The following is a 27490-nucleotide window of genomic DNA, read 5'->3' as shown; positions in this document are numbered from 1 at the left end:
AGCTGAAACTTCCCCGGAAGCTGCGCGTTAGCGGGGCGGGTTGGATCTCAGTGTGTGTAGTTGTGGTTAATATAGAGGGTAAGAGAAACAGCTTGGGGCAAGTGAGTTGAGACATGGATGCTGAGTGGAAGTGTGTAGCAGTGTCCTTGTTCTGTGTTACCAGTGTGAGTGTTTTCCTGCTGAAATGGAGAGAACATCAGACGGTGAAGAGGAAACTGCAGAGAGCCAGAGAGAAGAGAGAGAAGGAGCTGGGACAGGCAGAGAAAGCTGTCAGCTGCTTTAAGACTCAGGTATACACGCACACACACACAACACACACAACACACACACACACAACACACACACACACACACACACACACACGCGCGCGCGCGCGCGCACACACACACACACACACACACACCGGGTTCAACTGTTCATCAGCACATGTAGTAATAATAATAATAATACTTTTTTATTTTTTTCAAGAATCCCTCAAGGCCACCTTCCATCATAAAAACATGAATAAAATGCAAAACAATTCAAAACCACAAACATACAATACAAATCAAACATCCAGATCAAGGAAGAAGATCAGTAAAAGTTATTCTAAACATAAGTTTTAACTACTGGCATAAAGTTGGCTGGAAGTTCGATATTTGCAGATATGCACAAATTAAGGGGCTGTGTGACGTGATGATAAACAGATGAACCCGAAGTGTGTTTGCATAGTGTGTGTGTATGTTTGTATAGTGTGTGTGTGTGTGTGTGTATGTTTGTATAGTGTGTGTGTGTGTGTGTATGTTTGTATAGTGTGTGTGTGTGTGTGTATGTTTGTATAGTGTGTGTGTGTGTGTGTGTGTGTGTATGTTTGTATAGTGTGTGTGTGTGTATGTTTGTATAGTGTGTGTGTGTGTGTGTGTGTATGTTTGTATAGTGTGTGTGTGTGTGTGTGTGTATGTTTGTATAGTGTGTGTGTGTGTGTGTGTGTGTGTGTATGTTTGTATAGTGTGTGTGTGTGTGTGTGTATGTTTGTATAGTGTGTGTGTGTGTATGTTTGTATAGTGTGTGTGTGTGTATGTTTGTATAGTGTGTGTGTGTATGTTTGTATAGTGTGTGTGTGTGTATGTTTGTATAGTGTGTGTGTGTGTGTGTGTGTGTGTATGTTTGTATAGTGTGTGTGTGTGTGTGTATGTTTGTATAGTGTGTGTGTGTGTGTGTGTGTGTGTATGTTTGTATAGTGTGTGTGTGTGTGTGTGTGTATGTTTGTATAGTGTGTGTGTGTGTGTGTGTGTGTGTGTATGTTTGTATAGTGTGTGTGTGTGTGTGTGTATGTTTGTATAGTGTGTGTGTGTGTATGTTTGTATAGTGTGTGTGTGTGTATGTTTGTATAGTGTGTGTGTGTGTATGTTTGTATAGTGTGTGTGTGTGTGTGTGTGTGTGTATGTTTGTATAGTGTGTGTGTGTGTGTGTATGTTTGTATAGTGTGTGTGTGTGTGTGTATGTTTGTATAGTGTGTGTGTGTGTGTGTATGTTTGTATAGTGTGTGTGTGTGTGTGTGTATGTTTGTATAGTGTGTGTGTGTGTGTGTATGTTTGTATAGTGTGTGTGTGTGTGTATGTTTGTATAGTGTGTGTGTGTGTGTGTATGTTTGTATAGTGTGTGTGTGTGTGTGTGTATGTTTGTATAGTGTGTGTGTGTGTGTATGTTTGTATAGTGTGTGTGTGTGTGTATGTTTGTATAGTGTGTCTGTGGATGTGTATGTTTGTATAGTGTGTCTGTGGATGTGTATGTATGTATAGTGTGTCTGTGGATGTGTATGTATGTATAGTGTGTGTGGATGTATAGTGTGTGGTGTGTATGTATTTATGTATGTATAGTGTATGTGTATGTATAGTGTGTGTGGATGTGTGTGTATGTATAGTGTGTGTGTGTGTGGATGTGTGTGTATGTATAGTGTGTGTGTGTGGATGTGTGTGTATGTATAGTGTGTGTGTGTGGATGTGTATGTATAGTGTGTGTGTGTGTCTGTGGATGTGTATGTATGTATAGTGTGTCTGTGGATGTGTATGTATGTATAGTGTGTGTGGATGTATAGTGTGTGGTGTGTATGTATTTATGTATGTATAGTGTATGTGTATGTATAGTGTGTGTGGATGTGTGTATGTATAGTGTGTGTGTGTGGATGTGTATGTATGTATAGTGTGTGTGTGTGGATGTGTATGTATAGTGTGTGTGTGTGGATGTGTATGTATAGTGTGTGTGTGTGGATGTGTATGTATAGTGTGTGTGTGGATGTGTATGTATAGTGTGTGTGTGGATGTGTATGTATGTATAGTGTGTGTGGTGTGTATGTATGTATAGTGTATGTGTATGTATAGTGTGTGTGTGTGTGTGTGGATGTGTATGTATAGTGTGTGTGGATGTATAGTGTGTGGTGTGTATGTATTTATGTATGTATAGTGTATGTGTATGTATAGTGTGTGTGGATGTGTGTGTATGTATAGTGTGTGTGTGTGGATGTGTATGTATGTATAGTGTGTGTGTGTGGATGTGTATGTATAGTGTGTGTGTGGATGTGTATGTATGTATAGTGTGTGTGGTGTGTATGTATGTATAGTGTATGTGTATGTATAGTGTGTGTGTGTGTGTGGATGTGTATGTATGTATAGTGTGTGTGTGTGGATGTGTATGTATGTATAGTGTGTGTGTGTGGATGTGTATGTATGTAGTGTGTGTGTGTGTGGATGTGTATGTATGTATAGTGTGTGTGTATGTATAGTGTGTGTGTGTGGTGTGTGTGTATGTATTTATGTGTAGTGTGTATGTGGATGTGTATGTATAGTGTGTGGATGTGTGTGTATGTATAGTGTGTGTATAGTGTGTGTGTGTGGATGTGTATGTATGTATAGTGTGTGTGGTGTGTATGTATGTATAGTGTATGTGTATGTATAGTGTGTGTGTGTGTGTGGATGTGTATGTATGTAGTGTGTGTGTGTGTGTGTGTGGATGTGTATGTATGTATAGTGTGTGTGTATGTATAGTGTGTGTGTGTGGTGTGTGTGTATGTATTTATGTGTAGTGTGTATGTGGATGTGTATGTATAGTGTGTGGATGTGTGTGTATGTATAGTGTGTGTATAGTGTGTGTGTGTGTGTGGATGTGTATGTATGTATAGTGTGTGGATGTGTATGTATAGTGTGTGTGTGGATGTGTATGTATGTATAGTGTGTGTGGTGTGTATGTATGTATAGTGTATGTGTATGTATAGTGTGTGTGTGTGTGTGTGTGGATGTGTGTGTATGTATAGTGTGTGTGTGTGTGTGTGTGTGTGTGGATGTGTATGTATGTATAGTGTGTGTGTGTGTGTGTGGATGTGTATGTATGTAGTGTGTGTGTGTGTGGATGTGTATGTATGTATAGTGTGTGTGTGTGGATGTGTATGTATAGTGTGTGGATGTGTGTGTATGTATAGTGTGTGTATAGTATGTGTGTGTGGATGTGTATGTATGTATAGTGTGTGTGTGTGGATGTGTGTGTATGTATAGTGAGTGTGTGTGTGTGTGTGTGTGTGGATGTGTATGTATGTATAGTGTGTGTGTGTGTGTGTGTGTGGATGTGTATGTATGTAGTGTGTGTGTGTGTGGATGTGTATGTATGTATAGTGTGTGTGTGTGGATGTGTATGTATAGTGTGTGGATGTGTGTGTATGTATAGTGTGTGTATAGTGTGTGTGTGTGGATGTGTATGTATGTATAGTGTGTGTGTGTGGATGTGTATGTATAGTGTGTATGTATGTATAGTGTATGTGTATGTATAGTGTGTGTGTGTGTGTGTGTGGATGTGTATGTATAGTGTGTGTGTGTGTGTGTGGATGTGTATGTATGTATAGTGTGTGTGTGTGTGTGTGTGTGTGTGTGGATGTGTGTGTATGTATAGTGTGTGTGTGTGTGTGTGTGGATGTGTATGTATGTATAGTGTGTGTGTGTGTGTGTGGATGTGTATGTATGTATAGTGTGTGTGTGTGTGTGTGGATGTGTATGTATGTAGTGTGTGTGTGTGTGGATGTGTATGTATGTATAGTGTGTGTGTGTGGATGTGTATGTATTGTGTGTGGATGTGTATGTATAGTGTGTGGATGTGTGTGTATGTATAGTGTGTGTGTATAGTGTGTGTGTGTGGATGTGTGTGTATGTATAGTGTGTGTGTGTGTGTGTGGATGTGTATGTATGTATAGTGTGTGTGTGTGTGTGTGGATGTGTATGTATGTAGTGTGTGTGTGTGTGGATGTGTGTATGTATAGTGTGTGTGTGTGGATGTGTATGTATAGTGTGTGGATGTGTGTGTATGTATAGTGTGTGTGTATAGTGTGTGTGTGTGGATGTGTATGTATGTATAGTGTGTGTGTATGTATGTATAGTGTGTGTGTGTGTGTGGATGTGTATGTATGTATAGTGTGTGTGTGTGGATGTGTATGTATAGTGTGTGGATGTGTGTGTATGTATAGTGTGTGTATAGTGTGTGTGTATGGATGTGTATGTATGTATAGTGTGTGTGTATGGATAGTGTGTGTGTGGATGTGTATGTATGTATAGTGTGTGTGTGTGGATGTGTATGTATAGTGTGTGGATGTGTGTGTATGTATAGTGTGTGTGTATAGTGTGTGTGTGTGGATGTGTATGTATGTATAGTGTGTGTGTATGTATGTATAGTGTGTGTGTGTGGATGTGTATGTATGTATAGTGTGTGTGTGTGGATGTGTATGTATAGTGTGTGGATGTGTGTGTATGTATAGTGTGTGTATAGTGTGTGTGTATGGATGTGTATGTATGTATAGTGTGTGTGTATGGATAGTGTGTGTGTGGATGTGTATGTATGTATAGTGTGTGTGTATGTATGTATAGTGTGTGTGTGTGTGGATGTGTATGTATGTATAGTGTGTGTGTGTGGATGTGTATGTATAGTGTGTGGATGTGTGTGTATGTATAGTGTGTGTATAGTGTGTGTGTATGGATGTGTATGTATGTATAGTGTGTGTGTATGGATAGTGTGTGTGTGGATGTGTATGTATGTATAGTGTGTGTGTGTGGATGTGTATGTATAGTGTGTGTATGTATAGTGTGTGTGTATGGATGTGTATGTATGTATAGTGTGTGTGTATGTATAGTGTGTGTGTGTGGATGTGTATGTATGTATAGTGTGTGTGTGTGTGTGGATGTGTATGTATAGTGTGTGGATGTGTGTGTATGTATAGTGTGTGTATAGTGTGTGTGTATGGATGTGTATGTATGTATGTATAGTGTGTGTGTATGGATAGTGTGTGTGTGTGGATGTGTATGTATGTATAGTGTGTGTGTGTGGATGTGTATGTATAGTGTGTGGATGTGTGTGTATGTATAGTGTGTGTGTATAGTGTGTGTGTGTGGATGTGTATGTATGTATAGTGTGTGTGTATGTATGTATAGTGTGTGTGGATGTGTATGTATGTATAGTGTGTGTGTGTGTGGATGTGTATGTATAGTGTGTGGATGTGTGTGTATGTATAGTGTGTGTATAGTGTGTGTGTATGGATGTGTATGTATGTATAGTGTGTGTGTATGGATAGTGTGTGTGTGGATGTGTATGTATAGTGTGTGTGTGTGTGGATGTGTATGTATAGTGTGTGTGTGGATGTGTATGTATGTATAGTGTGTGTGGTGTGTATGTATGTATAGTGTGTGTGTGTGTGTGTGTGTGTGTGTGGATGTGTATGTATGTATGTATAGTGTGTGTGTGGATGTGTATGTATGTAGTGTGTGTGTGTGTGTGGATGTGTATGTATGTATAGTGTGGATGTGTATGTATGTATAGTGTGTGTGTGTGGATGTGTATGTATAGTGTGTGGATGTGTGTGTATGTATAGTGTGTGTATAGTGTGTGTGTATGGATGTGTATGTATGTATAGTGTGTGTGTATAGTGTGTGTGTATGGATAGTGTGTGTGTGGATGTGTATGTATGTATAGTGTGTGTGGTGTGTATGTATGTATAGTGTATGTGTATGTATAGTGTGTGTGTGTGTGGATGTGTATGTATGTATAGTGTGTGTGTGTGTGGATGTGTATGTATGTATAGTGTGTGTGTGTGTGGATGTGTATGTATGTAGTGTGTGTGTGTGTGTGTGGATGTGTATGTATGTATAGTGTGTGTGTGTGTGGATGTGTATGTATGTAGTGTGTGTGTGTGTGTGTGTGTGTGTGGATGTGTATGTATGTAGTGTGTGTGTGTGTGTGTGGATGTGTATGTATGTAGTGTGTGTGTGTGTGTGGATGTGTATGTATGTATAGTGTGTGTGTGTGGATGTGTATGTATTGTGTGTGTGTGTGGATGTGTATGTATGTATAGTGTGTGTGTGTGTGGATGTGTATGTATGTAGTGTGTGTGTGTGTGGATGTGTATGTATGTATAGTGTGTGTGGTGTGTATGTATGTGTTGTGTGTGTGTGTGTGGATGTGTATGTATGTATAGTGTGTATGGATGTGTATGTATGTATAGTGTGTGTGTATGGATAGTGTGTGTGTGGATGTGTATGTATGTATAGTGTGTGTGTGTGTGGATGTGTATGTATAGTGTGTGTGTGGATGTGTATGTATGTATAGTGTGTGTGGTGTGTATGTATGTATAGTGTATGTGTATGTATAGTGTGTGTGTGTGTGTGTGTGTGTGGATGTGTATGTATGTATGTATAGTGTGTGTGTGGATGTGTATGTATGTAGTGTGTGTGTGTGTGTGGATGTGTATGTATGTATAGTGTGGATGTGTATGTATGTATAGTGTGTGTGTGTGGATGTGTATGTATAGTGTGTGGATGTGTGTGTATGTATAGTGTGTGTATAGTGTGTGTATGGATGTGTATGTATGTATAGTGTGTGTGTATAGTGTGTGTGTATGGATAGTGTGTGTGTGGATGTGTATGTATGTATAGTGTGTGTGGTGTGTATGTATGTATAGTGTATGTGTATGTATAGTGTGTGTGTGTGTGGATGTGTATGTATGTATAGTGTGTGTGTGTGGATGTGTATGTATGTATAGTGTGTGTGTGTGTGGATGTGTATGTATGTAGTGTGTGTGTGTGTGTGTGGATGTGTATGTATGTATAGTGTGTGTGTGTGGATGTGTATGTATGTATAGTGTGTGTGTGTGTGTGGATGTGTATGTATGTATAGTGTGTGTGGTGTGTATGTATGTGTTGTGTGTGTGTGTGTGTGTGTGTGTGTGGATGTGTATGTATGTAGTGTGTGTGTGTGTGTGTATGTGTGTGTGTGTGGATGTGTATGTATGTAGTGTGTGTGTGTGTGTGTGTGTGTGGATGTGTATGTATGTAGTGTGTGTGTGTGTGTGGATGTGTATGTATGTATAGTGTGTGTGTGTGGATGTGTATGTATTGTGTGTGTGTGTGGATGTGTATGTATGTATAGTGTGTGTGTGTGTGGATGTGTATGTATGTAGTGTGTGTGTGTGTGGATGTGTATGTATGTATAGTGTGTGTGGTGTGTATGTATGTGTTGTGTGTGTGTGTGTGGATGTGTATGTATGTATAGTGTGTGTGGTGTGTATGTATGTATAGTGTATGTGTATGTATGTATAGTGTGTGTGTGTGGATGTGTATGTATAGTGTGTGTGTGTGTGTGTGTGGATGTGTATGTATGTATAGTGTGTGTGGTGTGTATGTATGTGTTGTGTGTGTGTGTGTGTGTGGATGTGTATGTATGTATAGTGTGTGTGTGTGGATGTGTATGTATGTATAGTGTGTGTGTGTGTGTGGATGTGTATGTATGTATAGTGTGTGTGGTGTGTATGTATGTGTTGTGTGTGTGTGTGTGTGTGTGGATGTGTATGTATGTATAGTGTGTGTGTGTGTGTGTGGATGTGTATGTATGTAGTGTGTGTGTGTGTGTGTGTGGATGTGTATGTATGTATAGTGTGTGTGGTGTGTATGTATGTGTTGTGTGTGTGTGTGTGTGTGTGGATGTGTATGTATGTATAGTGTGTGTGTGTGTGGATGTGTATGTATGTATGTATAGTGTGTGTGTGTGGATGTGTATGTATAGTGTGTGTGTGTGGATGTGTATGTATGTATAGTGTGTGTGTGTGTGTGTGTGGATGTGTATGTATGTATAGTGTGTGTGGTGTGTATGTATGTGTTGTGTGTGTGTGTGTGTGTGTGGGGATGTGTATGTATAGTGTGTGTGTGTGTGTGGATGTGTATGTATGTAGTGTGTGTGTGTGTGGATGTGTATGTATGTATAGTGTGTGTGTGTGGATGTGTATGTATAGTGTGTGTGTGTGGATGTGTATGTATGTAGTGTGTGTGTGTGTGGATGTGTATGTATGTATAGTGTGTGTGTGTGGATGTGTATGTATAGTGTGTGTGTGTGGATGTGTATGTATGTATAGTGTGTGTGTGTGGATGTGTATGTATGTATAGTGTGTGTGGTGTGTATGTATGTGTTGTGTGTGTGTGTGTGTGTGTGTGTGTGTGTGTGTGGATGTGTATGTATGTATAGTGTGTGTGTGGTGTGTATGTATTTATGTATGTATGTATAGTGTGTGTGTGTGGGTGGATGTGTATGTACGTATGTATAGTGTGGATGTGTGTGTATGTATAGTGTGTGTGGTGTCTGTGTGGTGTGTATGTATGTATAGTGTGTGTATGTGTGGATGTGTATGTATAGGTGTGTGTGTGTGTGTGTGTGTGTGTGGATGTGTATGTATGTATAGTGTGTGTGTGTGTGTGGTGTGTATGTATGTGTTGTGTGTGTGTGGATGTGTATGTATGTATAGTGTGTGTGGATGTGTATGTATGTATGTATAGTGTGTGTGTGTGGGTGGATGTGTATGTATGTATAGTGTGGATGTGTGTGTATGTATAGTGTGTGTGGATGTGTATGTATAGTATGTGTTGTGTGTGTGTGTGGATGTGTATGTATGTATAGTGTGTGTGTGGTGTGTGTATTTATGTATGTATGTATAGTGTGTGTGTGTGGGTGGATGTGTATGTACGTATGTATAGTGTGGATGTGTGTGTATGTATAGTGTGTGTGGTGTCTGTGTGGTGTGTATGTATGTATAGTGTGTGTATGTGTGGATGTGTATGTATAGTGTGTGTGTGTGTGTGGATGTGTATGTATAGTGTGTGTGTGGTGTGTATGTATGTATGTATAGTGTGTGTGTGGGTGGATGTGTATGTATGTATAGTGTGGATGTGTGTGTATGTATAGTGTGTGTGGATGTGTATGTATAGTGTGTGTGTGTGTGGATGTGTGTGTATGTATAGTGTGTGTGGTGTCTGTGTGGTGTGTATGTATAGTGTGTGTGTGTGGATGTGTGGTGTGTATGTATAGTGTGTGGATGTGTACGTATAGTGTGTGTGTGTGGTGTGTATGTATGTGTTGTGTGTGTGTGTGTGTGGGTGTGTATGTATGTATGTATGTATGTATAGTGTGTGTGGATGTGTATGTATGTATGTATAGTGTGTGTGTGTATGTGTGTGTATGTGTGTGGATGTGTATGTATAGTGTGTGTGTGTGTGGATGTGTATGTATAGTGTGTGTCTGTGGTGTGTATGTATGTGTTGTGGATGTGTATGTATGTATGTATAGTGTGTGTGGATGTGTATGTATGTATAGTGTGGATGTGTGTGTATGTATAGTGTGTGTGGTGTCTGTGTGGTGTGTATGTATGTATAGTGTGTGTGTGTGTGTGTGTATGTATGTGTATATATCAGACTATTTAGCTACATGCCTGTCTGTCTGTCTATCTATCCATCAGTCTGTCTATCTCTGGCCATCAGTCTGTCTCTCTCTAACTATTTGTTTGCGTGTGAGATCAGACTGCAACATGAAAACTATGTGTGCTGAAATGAAAATATGCAGATGATTGCGTAACATCAGGTTTGATCAGTCTTGTGTGTTTGCAGAATGCTGGTGTTGATTTGAGCTCCATCGTGACTCTCCCTTTAGCTGAGCTGAGTAAACGGATCAGAGATGGATCTCTGCAGCCAGACGCTGTTCTCCACGCCTACATGGAAAAAGTTCAGTGCACTCGCTTTCACACATTCGGAGACTGATCACACACTCGCACATGCTCCCAGACCTCTAACCATATTATCATGATGTTACTGTAACTGTCCTGTGCTTTAGTTATCATGTCTTTAGTTAGAAACATCTGGAAATCAGGAAACATCGGTCCTGTAACAATTTATGCTGTTTGTTTGGTTTCCTTTGAAACATATGTTCTGTGTAAATAGTCCAAAATTAATATTATATTTAGTGTACAAACACATCTCATACAGTTCTTTTATTTACACTACTGTACAAATAATTATCTACTGCATAATCAGCTTGTCCTGTGCCCTAAAGGCTCTGGAGGCGAACAGGAAAGTGAACTGTAGCACCGCTGTCCTCACGGAGAGTCTGAAACAACTGGAGGACATCGAGTCGCACAGAGACGGCCTCCTCTACGGCATTCCCATCAGCATCAAGGACAATCTGGATTATGAGGTACGGCGGGGCACATTCTATTCTATCTACAACCCCGATTCCAAAAAAGTTGGGACGCTGTGTGAAACGTCAATAAAAACAGAATGCAACGATTTGCGAATCTCATAAACACGCATGTTATTCACGATAGAAGATAGAAAACATATCAAATGTGTAAACTGAGGAAATGTACCGTTTTAAGGAAAAAAAACAAACTATCCGGTCATTTTGAATTCGATGGCCGCAATGCGTCTCAAAAAAAGTCAGGACTGGGGGACAACAAATGGCTGGAGTGTTGAATAGTAAGAAGAAACAGCTGGAGGAAGATTTTGCAACTAATTTGGTTATTTGGCAACAGGTCAGTAAGATGATTGGGGATAAAAAAGAATATCTTAGAGAGGCGGAGTCTCTCAGAAGTAAAGGTGGGATGGAAGCGTACAGTATGTTGCTCTAAAACCTGTAAAAACCTTTCAGCATTGATGGGGCATTTCCAGATGTGCGAGCTGCCCATTCCATAGGCACTAATCCATCCCACTGTCTCTACAACAGAATAAGAACCCTCAAGGTCCACCCTTCAGTACGGACTATCATACGCACACTATACCTCCCCGCAAATTGTATAAAGTGTTTCATTTTTTTTTTCTGATTTGAAATAAGCGCTGTATATGTGTATATATGTATATGCTGCTACACCAGAATAAAAAAAAGAAAGAAAGCTGGCTCTAAAGCAAGCACACAAATCATAAAAAGTTTCTTTTATTTGTGTTTTTATTCGTGTGTGTGTGTGAGTGTAGGGCTACGACTCTACCTGTGGCGTGTTGACTAAGTTGGATGATCCTGCCGTTAAGGACAGTGTGCTGGTCTCGGTACTGAAGAAGCAGGGTGCGATCCCCTTCATCAAAACCAACATCCCACAGGGTCTCCTCAAGTAAGAAACGCTCTACAAAACACACTCACACACTCGGTCAGCAACAAAGTACAGCGGAGACACTGTACCGACTGGACAAGCACTGTTATTGGTATTATTTTCGTGTAACGGCACGGTGCGAAGTGTGTTATTCCGCTCATACCACAGCAGTTTACAAAACCAACGATGACACGTCTTTAATTTATTAATGAACTACACATTGGACTTTGTGGTGGTTTATAGTTAGGTATAATGTGCTGGAAGTCTGTCCTGAAAACTGGGAAACGTTTAAAGTACGGACAGCAGAGAATCCTTCCGTAAACGTTACATAAACTGATAAATTTACCACATCAGCAATTTTTTTTTACTTTTTATTGTTAGACAACAACACTGTAACAAACTTCACAACGGGCGAGGAGGAGGCGGGAACCGGCCCATCGTAAACATATAGTTTAATAATCAATATAACTCCAATATTACATAACACACAAGCATAAAACAAAGCATATCTCCATATCTCTTTCACTCTCACTTCGGCACTTCCAGCTGCTCCTTATCTCTCTCTCTCTCTCTCTCTCTCTCTCCGGCGCTTCCAGCTGCTCCTTATCTCTCTCTCTCTCTCTCTCACTCACTCCGGCGCTTCCAGCTGCTCCTTATCCCTCTCTCTCATTCTCTCTCTCTCTCTCTCTCTCTCACTCTCTCTCTTTCTCACTCCGGCTCTTCCAGCTGCTCCTTATCCCTCTCTCTCTCTCACTCTCTCTCATTCTCTCTCTCTCTCTCTCACTCTCTCTCTTTCTCACTCCGGCTCTTCCAGCTGCTCCTAATCAATCTCTCTCTCTCTCTCTCTCTCTCTCTCTCTCTCTCTCTCTCTCACTCTGGCACTTCAAGCTGCTCCTTATCTCTCTCTCTCTCTCTCTCTCTCTCCGTCCTGCGCTTCCAGCTGCACTCCCTCCTCCTTAGAGACTTTGTTAGACTTTAGATTATGGCGTTAGATTATGTGGAGTCTCCGTCATACAAGTCCCTGTGAATGAGCTGTTTATTATAGAAACGATAGTTTATTCGAACGCCATGTGTATTCTGACCAATCAGATTCGAGAAAAGACTTGAGTCGTGACTACGGAAACGAGCTGTTCGTATAGACGCGTGTGTCCGTTATTCAACGCGTTGCGTTTAACATGCATTCTTGTGTTATTAATATAACGTGAAACTATGCTTGCTTATTTTTATTTATTGTAGCTATGAATGTAGTAACCCCATATACGGGAGGACGGTGAACCCCTGCAACGTCGAGAAGACGTGCGGCGGCTCTTCAGGAGGCGAGGGTGCTCTGATCGCTGGAGGAGGATCTATTCTGGGTCTGGGAAGCGACATCGGAGGAAGTATCCGCATCCCGGCAGCCTTCTGTGGCATCTGCGCCTTAAAACCCACAAACAACCGGATAAGGTGTTTTTATATTTCATGCGTAAACCAGTTAACACACACGTGCACTTTTAGAAAGGCTAGTTTTAGATTTATTGTTTTGTTTGTTTGTTTGTTTGTTTGTTTGGCAAGGGTCAATCGATCAGGCAAAAAGTCCAAACTAAGTAAGGCGAAGAGACGAGGTTGCGAACATGAACGATGTCAAAACCAGACAAACAAACACAGTGTGAAGGATTGCTAACGACGGAGACAAAAGACATTCAGTACGTTTACACAGACAACGATAATCCGATATGAACCCGATTAAGACGATACTCTGATTAAGAAACTCGCATGTAAACAGAGATTATCGATGACCTTAATCTGATTAAAGTCATACTCGTAGTAAACACAAATGGAATTAAGATGTGTGGAGTACTCCTGTTTTAGTCGCATTATCGACGTGCGTTACAGACATGTACACACCTTAATCACACTATTAACGTCGTGTGAGAGTTTTCGCATTGTGTGACAGGACACGTACACACACGGCAGCGCTCGACCGTTTGACGGCAAACAAGAGAGCACGGCTGCGTCCCAAACCGTGTACTTATCTACTACAGTATAAAGTAGGAAGTGAAATAGATGTATTTCGTTAAGTACGCGGTTTGGGACGCAGCCCACGGCTTCAAGCAGTCGTCTATTAGCACATACAGCATGACAAATAATTAACTGCACTCAAAGCTTTCGTAAAATGAAAAATAAAAACACCCAAAACTGTATATGGTTCCATAACGAAGACCGACTGTACGTTGATACGTGAAATTCTGGAGGGAACGTCGGACGGTGTGGCGTGGGGACGTAATGGCGTGTGACGTTAATCCATCTACGGTCTATAACATGTAAAACGGGAACATGGAAGGAATATTTTAAAAGCAACTCATGTAAACACCTTAATCAGAATATTATACGTCTTATTCAGAATAAGGTCTATAATGAGATTACTGCTGTCCGTGTAAACGTACTGATTGTGATTGGGAACAGGTGTCTCTAAGTAGAACTCTGGAGACGGTGAACGTGTTCGTGTGAGCGTACGGGAAGCGTAGTTGTCTTCGGCAGCGTTTGTAGTTAGTGGGGTATTCTGGGAAATGGAGTCGCTGGCTTGCGATGACATGACCATGACAGTGGTGTTTATGATATCAGATGCAGAGCACATAAGAAGCGATGACGCAGAGTGAACCTGCTTCCCAGCAATATATAATCGTAAGAGTGTTGTTACAAAGTCATTAATCGCTATTAAAAGTTGTGTGAGGATAATGTAACGCAAACAGTATTTAATAACACTATGATTTGTGTGTGTTTTTTAAAAATTGTTTTGTTTTATAGTGTGCATGGACTCAACTCGTGTGCAAAAGGCGGGAAGACTGGTAAAGAAGCATTGCATCAGCAAATCACAAGCATTTTCTGACAGGTTTCTAAACTAACTGACAAATGTGGAAAATGCAGTAACTTTGGAATAAATGTTTGTTTCCAGCCCTGACGGCCGTTGGTCCCATGGCCCGTGATGTTGAGAGTCTGGCTCTGTGTATGAGAGCTTTACTCTGCCCAGACATGTTCACTCTGGACCCTACGGTTCCTCCAATACCGTTCAACCAGCAGGTACCGAACGCAGTCCGCTTCAGTGCAGCAGTATTGCATGTCGTGTCTCTTGATACTTAATCACATTTATTTTTTTCTTTTACCAGGTGTACGAGAGCTCGGAGCCCCTGAGGATCGGTTACTATGAGAACGACGGGTACTTTCAGCCGTCTCCAAGCATGAGCAGAGCTCTACTAGAGACCAAAGAGCTCCTGGAAAAAGCAGGACACACGGTATCAGTACTCGAGTCTCACGTGTATCATATTGGAGCCCGAAGCTGGGGGGATGTAGACACTTGGGGCTTTATAAACAAGTGATTTTAGAATCCATAGCAGGACTGATTACAGATGATACAATAATGCAAGGCAAATGTGAAGAAAACCGGAAACAAGACTAGACACTAAGACTAGGGAGACTGGAAAACTAGTGACGGGAAACTACAGAGATGGGAATGATGAAGACATGAAACTAGAAACTAGTTAGACAGGAAACTGTGGAAACAGGAAACTGTGGAAACAGGAAACTAGTGAGACAGGAAACTATGGAAACAGGAAACTGTGGAAACAGGAAACTGTGGAAACAGGAAACTATGGAAACAGGAAACTAGAAACTAGTGAGACAGGAAACTATGGAAACAGGAAACTATTGAAAAGGGAAACTAGAAACTAGTGAGACAGGAAACTATGGAAACAGGAAACTATGGAAACAGGAAACTATAGAAACAGGAAACTATGGAAACAGGAAACAAGAAACTAGTGAGACAGGAAACTAGAAACTAGTGAGACAGGAAACCATGGTGTCACGATTTCCCCTTGAAGCAGCGTGCTCTAAGCACTAATGCGCGAGCACCTGCTTTTCCGTTGTTGACAGTAGTGACATTTGGACACGTGTGTTTGTTTATGTTTCTGTCATGTCTCCTCCCTGTTCTGTCATTGGCTGGGATTTTCACATGTGTCTGAATCGCCCTCAGCTGTGAGCATTTACGACACTGACATGTCCGCTTATATACGGCCCGCCTCCCAGCACACAACGCGGAATATTAGAATAGATAAGATATAGTATTGTAGGTTAGTTAAGAGTCCTTACGATAGATAACCAGTCTTAGTTCATGTCATGTTTCATGTTTCGATTTGTTTGTTTAGTTCACGCTGGTTTCTCCGCTCCCAGTTCATAGTCATTGTTTGTTTCATGTTTTGTGTCTCGACCCTGTTTTCTGTGACCACGACCTTGAATCCTGCCTTGCCCCGTGTATGCCTGTTTGCCGATCGCCTGACCTCTTGCATGTTTGTGGATTACGTTTTGGATCACGTTTTGGATTTATCTGCCTGTCTCTCTCCTAAATAAAACCTGTTCATACTGCGCTTGCATCCGTCTGAACTTCCTCACGTCATGAGACGTGACGGAATATTCCGCCATACCATGGATGCAGCATGAGGACGAGAGAGACATCACACTACAATGGGAGTAACAGGACAATACCTTATCGGGAAACGTTCGGATTACTGGCCGCGTATCTTGTCCATGCAGTTCCCTCAATGGTACGCCGTTGAACTGCCGCCAGAGACAGCGTGATTGGGGAGCTACCTGCTGGAGTTCCTCTTCAGCTGCCAGGAATATTTCTGCAGCCTGGCGTTTCCCAAGCCTACTAAGAGACAGTGGATCGGATTCTTGGTGTCTAGGTCTTGCGGTCCGGCCCGTGACTGGGCGGAGCAGCTGGTGAGCACTGGGTCCTCTGCCCTCCAGGATGTCACTCAGTTTGCAGAACTTTTTATGGAGGAGTTCACGTAGCCAGGGCAGCTTCACGGCCTGGATTTACTGGGATGGAGAGTCAATGGACAACCCCAGCCGGACCTGCTATTTAACCTCTATTATGAGGGGATTGACAGGTCAGCCTCCACCGATCTGCTTCAGGTTCCAGCGAACGTGGTGGAGGTGGCACCGACATGCATGTCTGAGGGCTGCAGGAGGGAGACCAAGCTACAATGCCCTACCTGCAAAAAACTGTGTTTCCAGAAAGCATTCTACTGCTCTCATGAATGCTTCAAGAGCAGCTGGCGGGAGCATAAGAAACTCCACCGGAGAGCCCGTGCAGAGATCCAGCCTGGGGTCAACAGGGTGACTTCGGAGCTCCCGTCGGAGGTCTCAGCACGGAGACCCGAGCCCCAGCCGGAGGTTAACCTGGCGACCTTAGAGCTCGAACCTGAGACCCATGAGGTGGGCTCACCTGCCGACCTCCAGCCGGAAGTCAACAGGGAGGCCCCAGCCCCAGAGCTCCAGCCTGAGGTGCAGGAGGGGGTCTCAGCTCCACAGATCCACTGCAAAGCCCAGTTACTATTCCAAGTGTCTGTTAACCTGGACAACCAAGCCTTGCTCACGCCCAAGTCTACCGACACGGCCGACCACGTTCTGCTCAAGCCCAAGTCTACCGACACGGCCGACCACGTTCTGCTCAAGCCCAAGCCTACCGACACGGCCGACCACGTTCTGCTCAAGCCCGAGTCTACCGACCCGGTCGCCCAAGTTCAGCCCACGCCCAAGTCTACCGACACGGTCGCCCAAGTTCTGCTCATGCCCGAGTCTGCTGACACGCACAGCCAAGTTCTGCTCAAGCCCGAGTCTACTGACACGGCCGACCACGTTCTGCTCAAGCCCGAGTCTACTAACAAGTACAGCCAAGCCCTGCTCCCGTCCGAGTCAGCCGACACGGCCGACCAAGCCCTGCTCCCGTCCGAGTCAGCCGACACGGCCGACCAAGCCCTGCTCACGTCCGAGTCTGCCGACACGGCCGACCAAGCCCTGCTCACGTCCGAGTCCGCCGACACGGCCGACCAAGCCCTGCTCATGTCCGAGTCCGCCGACACGGCCGACCAAGCCCTGCTCACATCCGAGTCAGCCGACACGGCCGACCAAGCCCTGTTCACGCCCGAGTCTGCCGACACTGACAGCCAAGTTCTGCTCACGCCGGAGTCCGCCGACAAGGACAGCCAAGTTCTGCTCACGCCCGAGTCTGTTGACACGGACAACCAAGCTCTGCTCACGTCCATGTCTGTTGACATGCACAACCAAGTGTCTGTTGAAACAAACAACCAAGCTCTGCTCATGTTCCCGTCTGATGACCTAACCAACCAAGTTATGTTCACGCCCAAGTCAGCTGATGGGGACAACCAAGCTTTGCTCACATCCCAGTCTGCTGACATGACCAGCCAAGTTCAGCTTGCAGGCTCCGCTGTGGATGTCGCTCAGCCTCCCTGCTCAGCTGAGGTCGTCGCTCAGCCTCCCTGCTCAGCTGAGGTCGTCGCTCAGCCTCCCTGCTCAGCTGAGGTCGTCGCTCAGCCTCCCAGCTCAGCTGAGGTCGTCGCTCAGCCTCCCTGCTCAGCTGTGGTCGTCGCTCAGCCTCCCTGCTCAGCTGTGGTCGTCGCTCAGCCTCCCTGCTCAGCTGTGGACGTCGCTCAGCCTCCCTGCTCAGCTGTGGACGTCGCTCAGCCTCCCTGCTCAGCTGTGGACGTCGCTCAGCCTCCCTGCTCAGCTGTGGACGTCGCTCAGCCTCCCTGCTCAGCTGTGGACGTCGCTCAGCCTCCCTGCTCAGCTGTGGACGTCGCTCAGCCTCCCTGCTCCCCCGAGGAAGTCGCTCTGCTTCCCTGCTCCGATGAGGACGTCGCTCCGCTTTCCTGCCCAGCTGTGGTCATCACTCTGTTGCTCTGCCTACCTGGTCAGCCGGGGACGTCGCTCCGCTTTCATGCTCTGACGAGGATGTCGCCCTGCTTCCCTGCTCTGCTGAGTACAGCTCTCTGTTCCCCTGTTCAGCCGAGGACGTCGCTCTGCTTTCCTGCTCCGTCGAGGACGTCGCTCTGTCTTCATGTTCCGCCGAGGACGTCGCTCCGCTTTCCTGCTCCGTCGAGGACGTCGCTCCGCTTTCATGCTCTGATGAGGACGTCGCCCTGCTCCCCTGCTCTGTTGAGCCTGCCTGCCCGGCTGTGGTCGTCGCTCTGCCTTCATGCTCCGCCGAGGACGTCGCTCTGCTTTCATGCTCCGCCGAGGACGTCGCTCTGCTTCCCTGCTCTGCCGTGTACATCGCCCTGCTTTTTTGTTTCGTCAAGAATGCCGTGCGGTCTCCTGGCTCTGCTTGGGACATTCTGCCCAGGGGGCCGGGGCCGCCAATGGAGATGGATGTTTCATGGCACTCCGGGAGGAGTGCCCTTGGGGGGGGGGTTCTATCACGATTTCCCCTTGAAGCAGCATGCTCTAAGCGCGAATGCGCGAGCACCTGCTCTTCCGTTGTTGACAGTAGTGACATTTGGACACGTGTGTTTGTTTATGTTTCTGGAACAGGAAACAGCATACTATGGAAACAGGAAAGTATAGAAACAGGAAAGTATAGAAACAGGAAAGTATAGAAACAGGAAAGTATAGAAACAGGAAAGTATAGAAACAGGAAAGTATAGAAACAGGAAAGTCTAGAAACAGGAAACTATTGAAACAGGAAACAGGAAACTATGGAAAAAGGAAACTATGGAAACTAGAAACTATGGAAACAGGAAACTAGTGAAATAGGAAACTATGGAAACGGGAAACTATGGAAACAGGAAACTAGTGAGACAGGAAACTATGGAGACAGGAAACTAGTGAGAGAGGAAACTATGGAAACAGGAAACTAGAGACTATGGAAACAGGAAACTAGGAAACTACTGAAAACTATCATTTGAATGTCTTTTTTGACCAACATGTACATTGTAAATATGTAAGTATCTGTATTTATGTAGTCTGTGTGTGTGTGTGTGTTTGTGTGTGTGTGTGTGTGTGTGTGTGTGTGTATTTGTGTGTACACTACGTGTGTGTAAACTCCTGTGTATCCTCCTCTCGCTCTCTCCGCTGTAGCTGATTCCGTTTAACCCTCTCAGGACATTCACCGCCTTCCATGAGTTTGTTGTGAGGGGAAACTTTGCAGACGGCGGCGCCACACTCCTGCAGCACTTGTGAGTCAGATCTTCTCTCTGCCATTCTGTTATTCGTGTTCTAGCCACTGTTACACGATCCTGTAATGTGCGCTCAGGCTCGGGGAGGAACGGAGTACAGTAATCAGGATACCAAAAAAAAAAACCTGGTAATTGTGGCTCACGTGAGCAACCTGTTAGGGTGACCACACGTCCTCCTTTTCCCGGGACCCGGCTTTGGTTTCATTATGATGTGTTTATGGTCTAATACGGCGTCATGTGTGCGCATATTTGCATTGCTTTACCCCCTCTCTGTAATTCCCGCCTTCCTGCACACCGATTGGTCGATTTATAAAATCCTTGCAGCAATTATTGGCCAAATTCCTGCCTCTCAACCGTTAGCGTACTGCGAAGCGTTGTCGTGTACGGCGTCAAACAGTCGCTTCAGAATAACAGCAAACGACAGCTGTCCTGAGTCGTAACAACGCCCATGGCCATATAAGGTCGTGTTTAATTTCATATTATTGCATTGCTTCGTATTACACGGCCATTCAAATGAGTGAATGATTTCAGAAGGTACACTCGTGGCATCTGATATGTTCAGAACATAACAGAACATGTTCGCCCTAGCTTTTGTGATGTAATGTTACTCTTGACTTTATTTACACATGTGGCCTTGAAGTAATCCAAAAGTAATCAGATTACATTATTTTCATATTGCGATACTTGGATTACGTTACTGATGATATATATATATATATATATTTTTTTTTTGAATGTTATTTTTGAACATTTCTAAATAAACCCTCCTGACCCTGTGTGTGTGTGTGTGTGTGTGTGTGTGTGTGTGTGTGTGTGTGTGTGTGTGTGTGTGTGTGTGTGTGTCCTTTTTCAGTAAGAAAGGCCCGGTCGATCCAACTATGAAGCATCAGGTCTTGTACTGTGCGTATCCTCTGTTTGGGAAGAGGCTGGTGTCGCTGCTCCTCAGACCCATCGTGAGATTATTCGACTTGTTTATTTCATGTACAGCACAGATAGGCAGCAATATATAGCGAAGGTGTTGAGAGATTGATTTTTATGTCGATTTTATATGACTATATTCTCATTTGAATGTGTTATTGTTGCTTTATTAGCAGCTAATCTGTCTAGCTAATCTCTAGAGGAAAAAAAAAAAGTTTTTCATTTTCAAAAGTTAGTGTTGCTTCGTTTTTATTGTAAACTGGATAACATGAGAGTTTCCTAGTAAGGACATGAGCTGCAGCATTTTGAAATTTTAGCGTTAACTAATTTGTGGTCGTCTTGAAAGCTTGATTATTAATATATATTTTTTGTGTCTCTTTCGTCTTAGTATCCACGCATGGCTGCGTTTATACACGCTGTCTGTGGTGTCGGGTAAGACTGAAAGTACATCTCTTATAAAATGACACCCGGTATCGGTACTGGAGCGACACCAGCAAAGAAATAATGGACTGGATGAAGAACTAATTGTATCTCATTTCATTTAAAGTGTACATTTAAAGAGATTTTGTATGGTGAAGTTTATTCGATCGATACTTTATTGTATTTGCAAGGTGTATTTTTTTAATTTTTTTTCCTCTTTAAGTTCTTCAGTTCATCATTTTAAAGCTTATTAGTTTTTCAATTGAAAAATATAGCAATATAGGATGGGTCTCGAGATCAGAAATGAAAGTGCGGTGTCATGCTTAGGATCGCTGAGTCGTATAGATGTGTGTGTGTGTGTGTGTGTGTGTGTGTGTGTGTGTGTGTGGGGCAAACGCTGAAAAGCTGTGTTTCCTAAATCCTTCAATTATGCCTGAGTAGTAAACATGACGAACGCTCTTATCTACAGCGTTTTGTTTTGTTAGTTGTTTATCCCTTTGGAGTAATTGGATTGTAAGTGATCTGATTGGAACGATGTGCGCTTAGTCTGGTAGTTACTTCTGTTTTCTGCTTTAAAGACCTTTTGGGAAAATGGATGATTTGCTTAAATGGTTCATCTTCTTTTACTTTGCAGTGGTGTAGAAGAACTGTGGAAGCAGCACAATGAGGTCCAGGTACGGGTGTGAATCTAATCGTTGTGAAACTTATATATATATATATATATATATATATATATAATACACACATATATGAAGCTCACCCTATTTAGATCGGTCGATCAACACTACGGAACTTACACTTAACTAAAGCCAAGTCGTTAGCCTGGACTCTAAAAACTCACTCAGCTTGCCCCAGTGCTATACCTAAACCTGGATTTTAGTCTGTACTAACCTGGTCGCAGATTTGTGGTAACAAGGACTTAACGTAATCTACTAGAGACAATAATTTCAGGGTAGATCAGAATAAATATTCAAACGTAACAATTTATTAACCAGATATGGACATGTCCAAATCCAATACTAAGAAGAAAGAATTCCATTCAGCGTTACTCAACATTACCAATCACATTCAAACATAATAATACTACAGAAGATCCTCTGAATCTTAGAGAGCTCTCAGCTAAATACACAGATGCTCTGTAGGTCCACCAAATTGTGGTGTTTGGGATTAGAACAGGAATGTGGGATTGCGTTGATGTCTGTGGAAGGGTGTGTCTTATTTAAACCGTATTTGACCTTTTGCGAGACCTTTTGAATGATAGTAAACATGTATAGTCAACTTCTTAGTTACATTAAATAGGTTATGTAATGCATATAGACCTTGGATGAGTTTAAGGTGATCTCAGCACAGAGAGAGAGAATGGAAGAAGAGTGGGGAGGGGGGGAGGAGAAGGAAGCAATGTGGTGAGGTTTGATCTTCCAGTCTCCGCTCAGTGTGCTGGGTTGCCTCAGATGAAGATGCTAATTCTGTGGGAGGGAGTTTTAGTGTTAATTCTCATAAGAGTCCTTTGTCCTCAGAGAGCAGTTCTGTCCAGGTTCAGATATCTTGGCACCAGCCTTACATTATTAACACGTTATTTGATGTTTTACTTTGTGAATTAAATTTATTTTTGAAAATATACACTCATTTCAAATCTGATGACTGGAACACACTCCAAAAAAGTTGGGACAGTCGACTGTTTACTGCTGTGTAACAAAACCTTTTCTTTTCATAACACTTATTAAGCGTTTGGACGCTGAGTAAAGACACCAGTTGGTTAAGTTTAGCAAGCAGAATTTTCCCCCATTCATCCATTATGCATTTCTTCAGCTGCGCAGCTGTACAGGGCCTTTGTTGCCTTATTTTGCGCTTTATAATGCACCACACGTGCTCAATGGAAGACTGGTCAGGACTGCAGCAGGCCATGCTAGAACCCGCATTCTCTGTTCACACAACCATGCGCTTGTAATCCGGGCAGAATGTTGTTTGTCCTGCTCTGGGTGGCAGTGTATGTTGCTCCAAAATGTGTACATATCTTTCTGCATGAATGCTGCCCTCACAGATGTGCAAATTACCCATGCCATGGACACCGACACACCCACATACCATGACAGACGCTGGATTATGGACCTGACGCTGATAACAGCTCGGATTTCCTCTTTGGCCCGGAGAACACGACGGCTGTTTTGTCCAAAAACTATTTGAAATGTCGACTCGGCGGACCACAAAATATATTTCCACTGTGCTACTGTCCATCTCGGATGCGACCGAGCCCAGAGAAGTGGGTGGAGCTTCTGGGCAGTGTTGATCTGCGGCTTCTGCTTTGCAGAGTAAAGCCTTAACTTGCATCTGTAGATGCAGCGGCGAATGGTGTCGACTGACAAAGGTTTACCAAAGTATTCCCGAGCCCATGTCAGGATCTCCATTACACACTTATGACTCTCGAGGGAAAGGAGATCACACGCATTCAGAAGCGGTTTTCGTCCTCGCCCTTTACGCACCATGATTTGACTGGATTCCTTGAATCTTTTAATTATATTGTGTGCTGTAGAAGGTGAAATACCCCAAATCCTACCAATATGTCTTTGGGGAATGTTCTCAAAGTGTTGGATTATTCGCTGGTGCATCAGTTGGCCGATCGCCGAGCCTCGACCCGTCCGTGCTCTGAAGGACTAGGCGCTTTTTGGAGGCTCCTTATATACTATGGTTAGACGATTACCTCACCTTTTCAACTCGTCACATCACTATTAGCCCTAAATTGTCCCTGTCCCAATGTTTTTGGAACGTGTTGCATGCATCAATTTCAAAATAAACGATTACCTTTAAAAAAACAAAAAACAAAAAAAAACTATGCAGTTGATTAGATAAAACATCAAATACCTTGTCTTTATATGTTTAAAAAAAAACAAACAAGTCAAAGCACATTTACAAATCACTCCTCTTTGTTTTTATTAGCATTTTCCATCCTGTCCCAACTTTTTCGGAATTGGGGTTGTAACCCCATTTACTGAATAAATTCCTCGATGCGCATCCAAAAAGTCATGTGACTTTGCCTCAGCAAATCATGTGATCCGATAATTGGCTCAGAAAAGTCAGAATGGCAGAAAGCGAGAAGCGCCAGTTTCCCAATCGATTGATTGATTGATTGATTATTTTCCTATAACTGCATGACCCAGAGGGTTTTCATTAATGATGCAGGAAACATTATAGGCATGTTGTTCATGTTTGTAGGTATATATCCATGAGACGGTAGCTGAGTGGAGGAAGCTGGAGCTGGACGTTCTGCTCTGCCCCATGCTGGGCCCGGCCTACAACTTCAACTACGCCGGAAAACAAAGCTGTAACGTATAGATTTCTTCCTTGTTTGGTGCTCAGGGTAGTACCTGTAACTCTGCTTCATCGTACAGATGATATTGTTGTTGATTATTTTCCTATAACAGCACACCCGGTCATGTTTTAATACCTTACATAAATGCTGAAAATGTGAATTCAGTTAACGTTGGGTCTCAGTGTAATAACCTTCCACTGTCTACGTTCACCTCGACAGAATTTCAGGCGAGATTGGGCGGGGCTAATCAGACTAGGAGTGTCAGGCGGCGTTAGACCATCAGCAAGTTGTACTGATTAGAATATTAGGCCATGATGTGCAAACCTAAACACTGAACTGTAATTTGACCTTTTAGAGAACAGTAAATAGTTTTTTGTTGTATAATCATCAGGCCAGATATTTAATGATCGAATAGTTGCGTGTTGTCTAATGGATTTGATCCGCTGCGACACTATTCCTGATTTTGTATGTGTGTGTGTGCTGGTGGTGCAGCTGCTCTGAGTTACACTGCGTTGTACAACTTGCTCAACTTCCCTGCTGGAGTCGTTCCTGTCACTGAGGTCACGGCCGAGGACGAAGATCAGCTGAAACACTACAGAGGATACTTTGGAGACGCCTGGGACAAGACCTTTGTCGAGGTGAACATGATACACGGTTTATTTTACCTGGTAGAGGTTACAACTTGGGCCATGGAACTCGTTGGCCTGTAACTCAGTTCACTGAGAATTGTCCAGCCATATTCTCATAAGATCCCATATAACGGTGCTGTATTTTATTTTTATTTTCTTTTAATGATCTTTTATTTTTTTGTTACATTTTGCATGCTGTAGTTTTAATGCTGAAGTGCACCTTTCAATTTACAGGCAGTTAAATGCTGAATCTTGCCCACAAGGTGGCAGCATTTCTACGGTTTCAAACAGCATTTAAACACGAGTACAAGTCTGTGTCAAGAAAAAAAACCCACCATGCTAATTGTTACGTGTGTAGCCACTCCACCTCCAACAAACCTGACTGGACATGTGAGAGTGGGGTGGGAGGGGTCCTCAGTTCACCAAAACACTCTATGCCTGTGATCCCTATAGATCTGCTCCTTTACCTATGAGAAAACGATTCACAAAGGCGTGACTAGAGAAATATGTTTTCGCCGGACTCTAATTGGAACGCTGCTATCGCTTTCACTATTCAAGGTGCTAATAAATAGCCTGCACCTTTTGATCGAGGTACACGTGGCCGGGCATAAAAGACCAACAGTTCTCTCAGGTACAGTGGCACGAGAACATTCGGTGCTTTATTCAAGGATTCGAGGATTTTTATTGTCATTCCAACACATGTACTTGACCTGGAACGAAATTAAGTACCAAATGTCCGGTTAAAACCACTCACAAGTAATAACAGCTGACCCATTCATAAATAAATAAACACAAATACCCAATCATTCATATATATATATATATATATATATATATATATATATATATATATATATATATATATATATATATATATATATATATACACGCACTAAAACCTGAGAAATTAGCAGCATAACAAAAGACATGAAACATTTAGAGGCATTTATAGGTCAATAGTAGTATTTTTATAATCCATGTGAAATTTGATTAGGAGCCAATGCAGTGTGGATAAGATCGGGGTGATGTGGTCGTATCTTCTGGTTCTGGTAAGGACTCTAGCAGCTGCATTCTGGACTAACTGGAGTTTGTTTATGCTCCTACTGGAACATCCAGACAGTAAGGCATTACAATAATCCAACCTAGATGTAACAAAAGCATGAACTATTTCTTCTGCATCGTGTATTGACATTATATTTCTCATCTTAGCAATATTTCTGAGATGAAAGAAGACTATCCTGGTAATATTATCTACATGAGCGTCAAATGAAAGACTGGAGTCAATAATCACTCCAAGGTCTTTTACTGCTGCACATGATGAAACAAAGTCCATCCAGAGTTACTATGTGATCCAGAAAGCTTACTTCTAGCTACACGTGATCCTAGTAGAAGTCCTTCTGTCTTGTCAGAATTCAATGTCTAATCTCATTTACACAGACCTTAACTTTATTAAGCTGGGGTCTGTCATCTGGCTTTGCCGAAGCATACCGCTGTGTATCATCAGCATAACAGTGGAAGCTAATACCACGTTTACGAATAATTTGATCCAGAAGTAGCATATATACAGAAGAGAAAAAAATGCAGTGGGCCTAAAATAGAACCTTGCGGAACACCAAATTTTACCTCGGTATGCGTAGAGAACTCGCCATTTATATCTACGAACTGATAACGATCGGTCAAATAAGGGTTAGGGTCCACTAACATAAGGTTCTATCAAAAAGAATGCTATGCTCAGTCAGTTGTATCAAAAGCTGCACTAAGGTCAAGCAACACAAGCAAGGAGACACAACCTGCATCTGATCAGATCAGAGGTCAGTAGTGGGTCATTTACTACTTTAACCAGCGCTGTCTCTGTGCTATGATGAGGCCTAAATCCTGACTGATATATATGATGAGGACGCCTGGGGTGCAGTCAGCGGTCCAGTTCATCCCAAAGGTGTAAAACCCAGTAGGGTTTTAGGTCAGGTTTCTTTGCAGGACACTCGAGTTCTTCCAGTCCAAGCTTAACACACTGTGTCTTCATGGAGCTCGCTTACTCACATACTTTTCACAAGGTCGACATTTCCGTATTATAAATTCTTTATTCGAATATTTTGAGATACTGTGAGCTGTAAGCCGTAATCATTAAGATTAAAACAAAACAACCAAAAAAAAAAAGGCTTGAAATATTTCACTTTACGTGTAATGAATCTAGAACGTATGAAAGTTCCACTTTTTGAATTAAATTACGGAAAATAACGAACTTTCCCATGATGCACCTGTATGTATAGACTTGTGAGACTGATGGTACTCTTAGTCCCTGACCTAGCATGAGGATGAACTTTGGATAGAGACTACAAATCATTTCTGTATAAGTTAAGGGGGTCTACTGCTTGCTGTAAATGTATAACTACATGTGTTTGTGTGTTCCAGGCTGTACGAGGCGGTGTGGGTCTGCCGATAGCAGTGCAGTGTGTGGCTTTGCCCTGGCAGGAAGAGATGTGTTTACGCCTAATGAGAGAAGTGGAAAAGCTCTGGGCCGAGAACAAATGCTCCAACACACAGCACTAAATGCACACCCATTCCACACACATATATATATATATATATATATATATATATATTGCATTATCCTTGAGCAGAAACCTCTTCTTTTATAAACGGCTAACAAATAATGGAAATATATTGTACGGATATAATGTTTATATTTACGAATGCAAAGTTTACATTTATATATGTATCCCAGTCATATGATTTGAAACCAATCCTTTGATGTTCAAGTGAGGTTTAATAAATAATTTCAATTCAAAAGGTTGTAAGGGAA

At 42.7% G+C, this 27490-nt stretch overlaps 1 protein-coding gene across 1 annotated transcript; it reads left to right on the top strand.

Moving 5' to 3' along the window:
- Positions 1-52: 52 nt before the first annotated feature.
- On the top strand, positions 53-27490 carry LOC128614710 (fatty-acid amide hydrolase 1-like). The gene is made up of 15 exons (XM_053636271.1): positions 53-290; positions 9936-10049; positions 10378-10518; positions 11292-11425; positions 12641-12847; positions 14189-14229; positions 14337-14461; positions 14548-14673; positions 19316-19413; positions 20267-20366; positions 20720-20763; positions 21386-21425; positions 23962-24070; positions 24551-24696; positions 27100-27490. The coding sequence occupies exons 1-15, from the start codon at positions 114-116 to the stop codon at positions 27235-27237; spliced, it is 1740 nt and encodes a 579-aa protein (XP_053492246.1). The 5' UTR covers positions 53-113; the 3' UTR covers positions 27238-27490.

This window comes from Ictalurus furcatus, chromosome 11 (assembly GCF_023375685.1).
Source record: "Ictalurus furcatus strain D&B chromosome 11, Billie_1.0, whole genome shotgun sequence".
Classification (NCBI taxonomy): Eukaryota; Metazoa; Chordata; class Actinopteri; order Siluriformes; family Ictaluridae; genus Ictalurus; species Ictalurus furcatus.
Note: the sequence above shows the minus strand (reverse complement) of the source record. Positions and strands in the feature narration are given on the sequence as shown.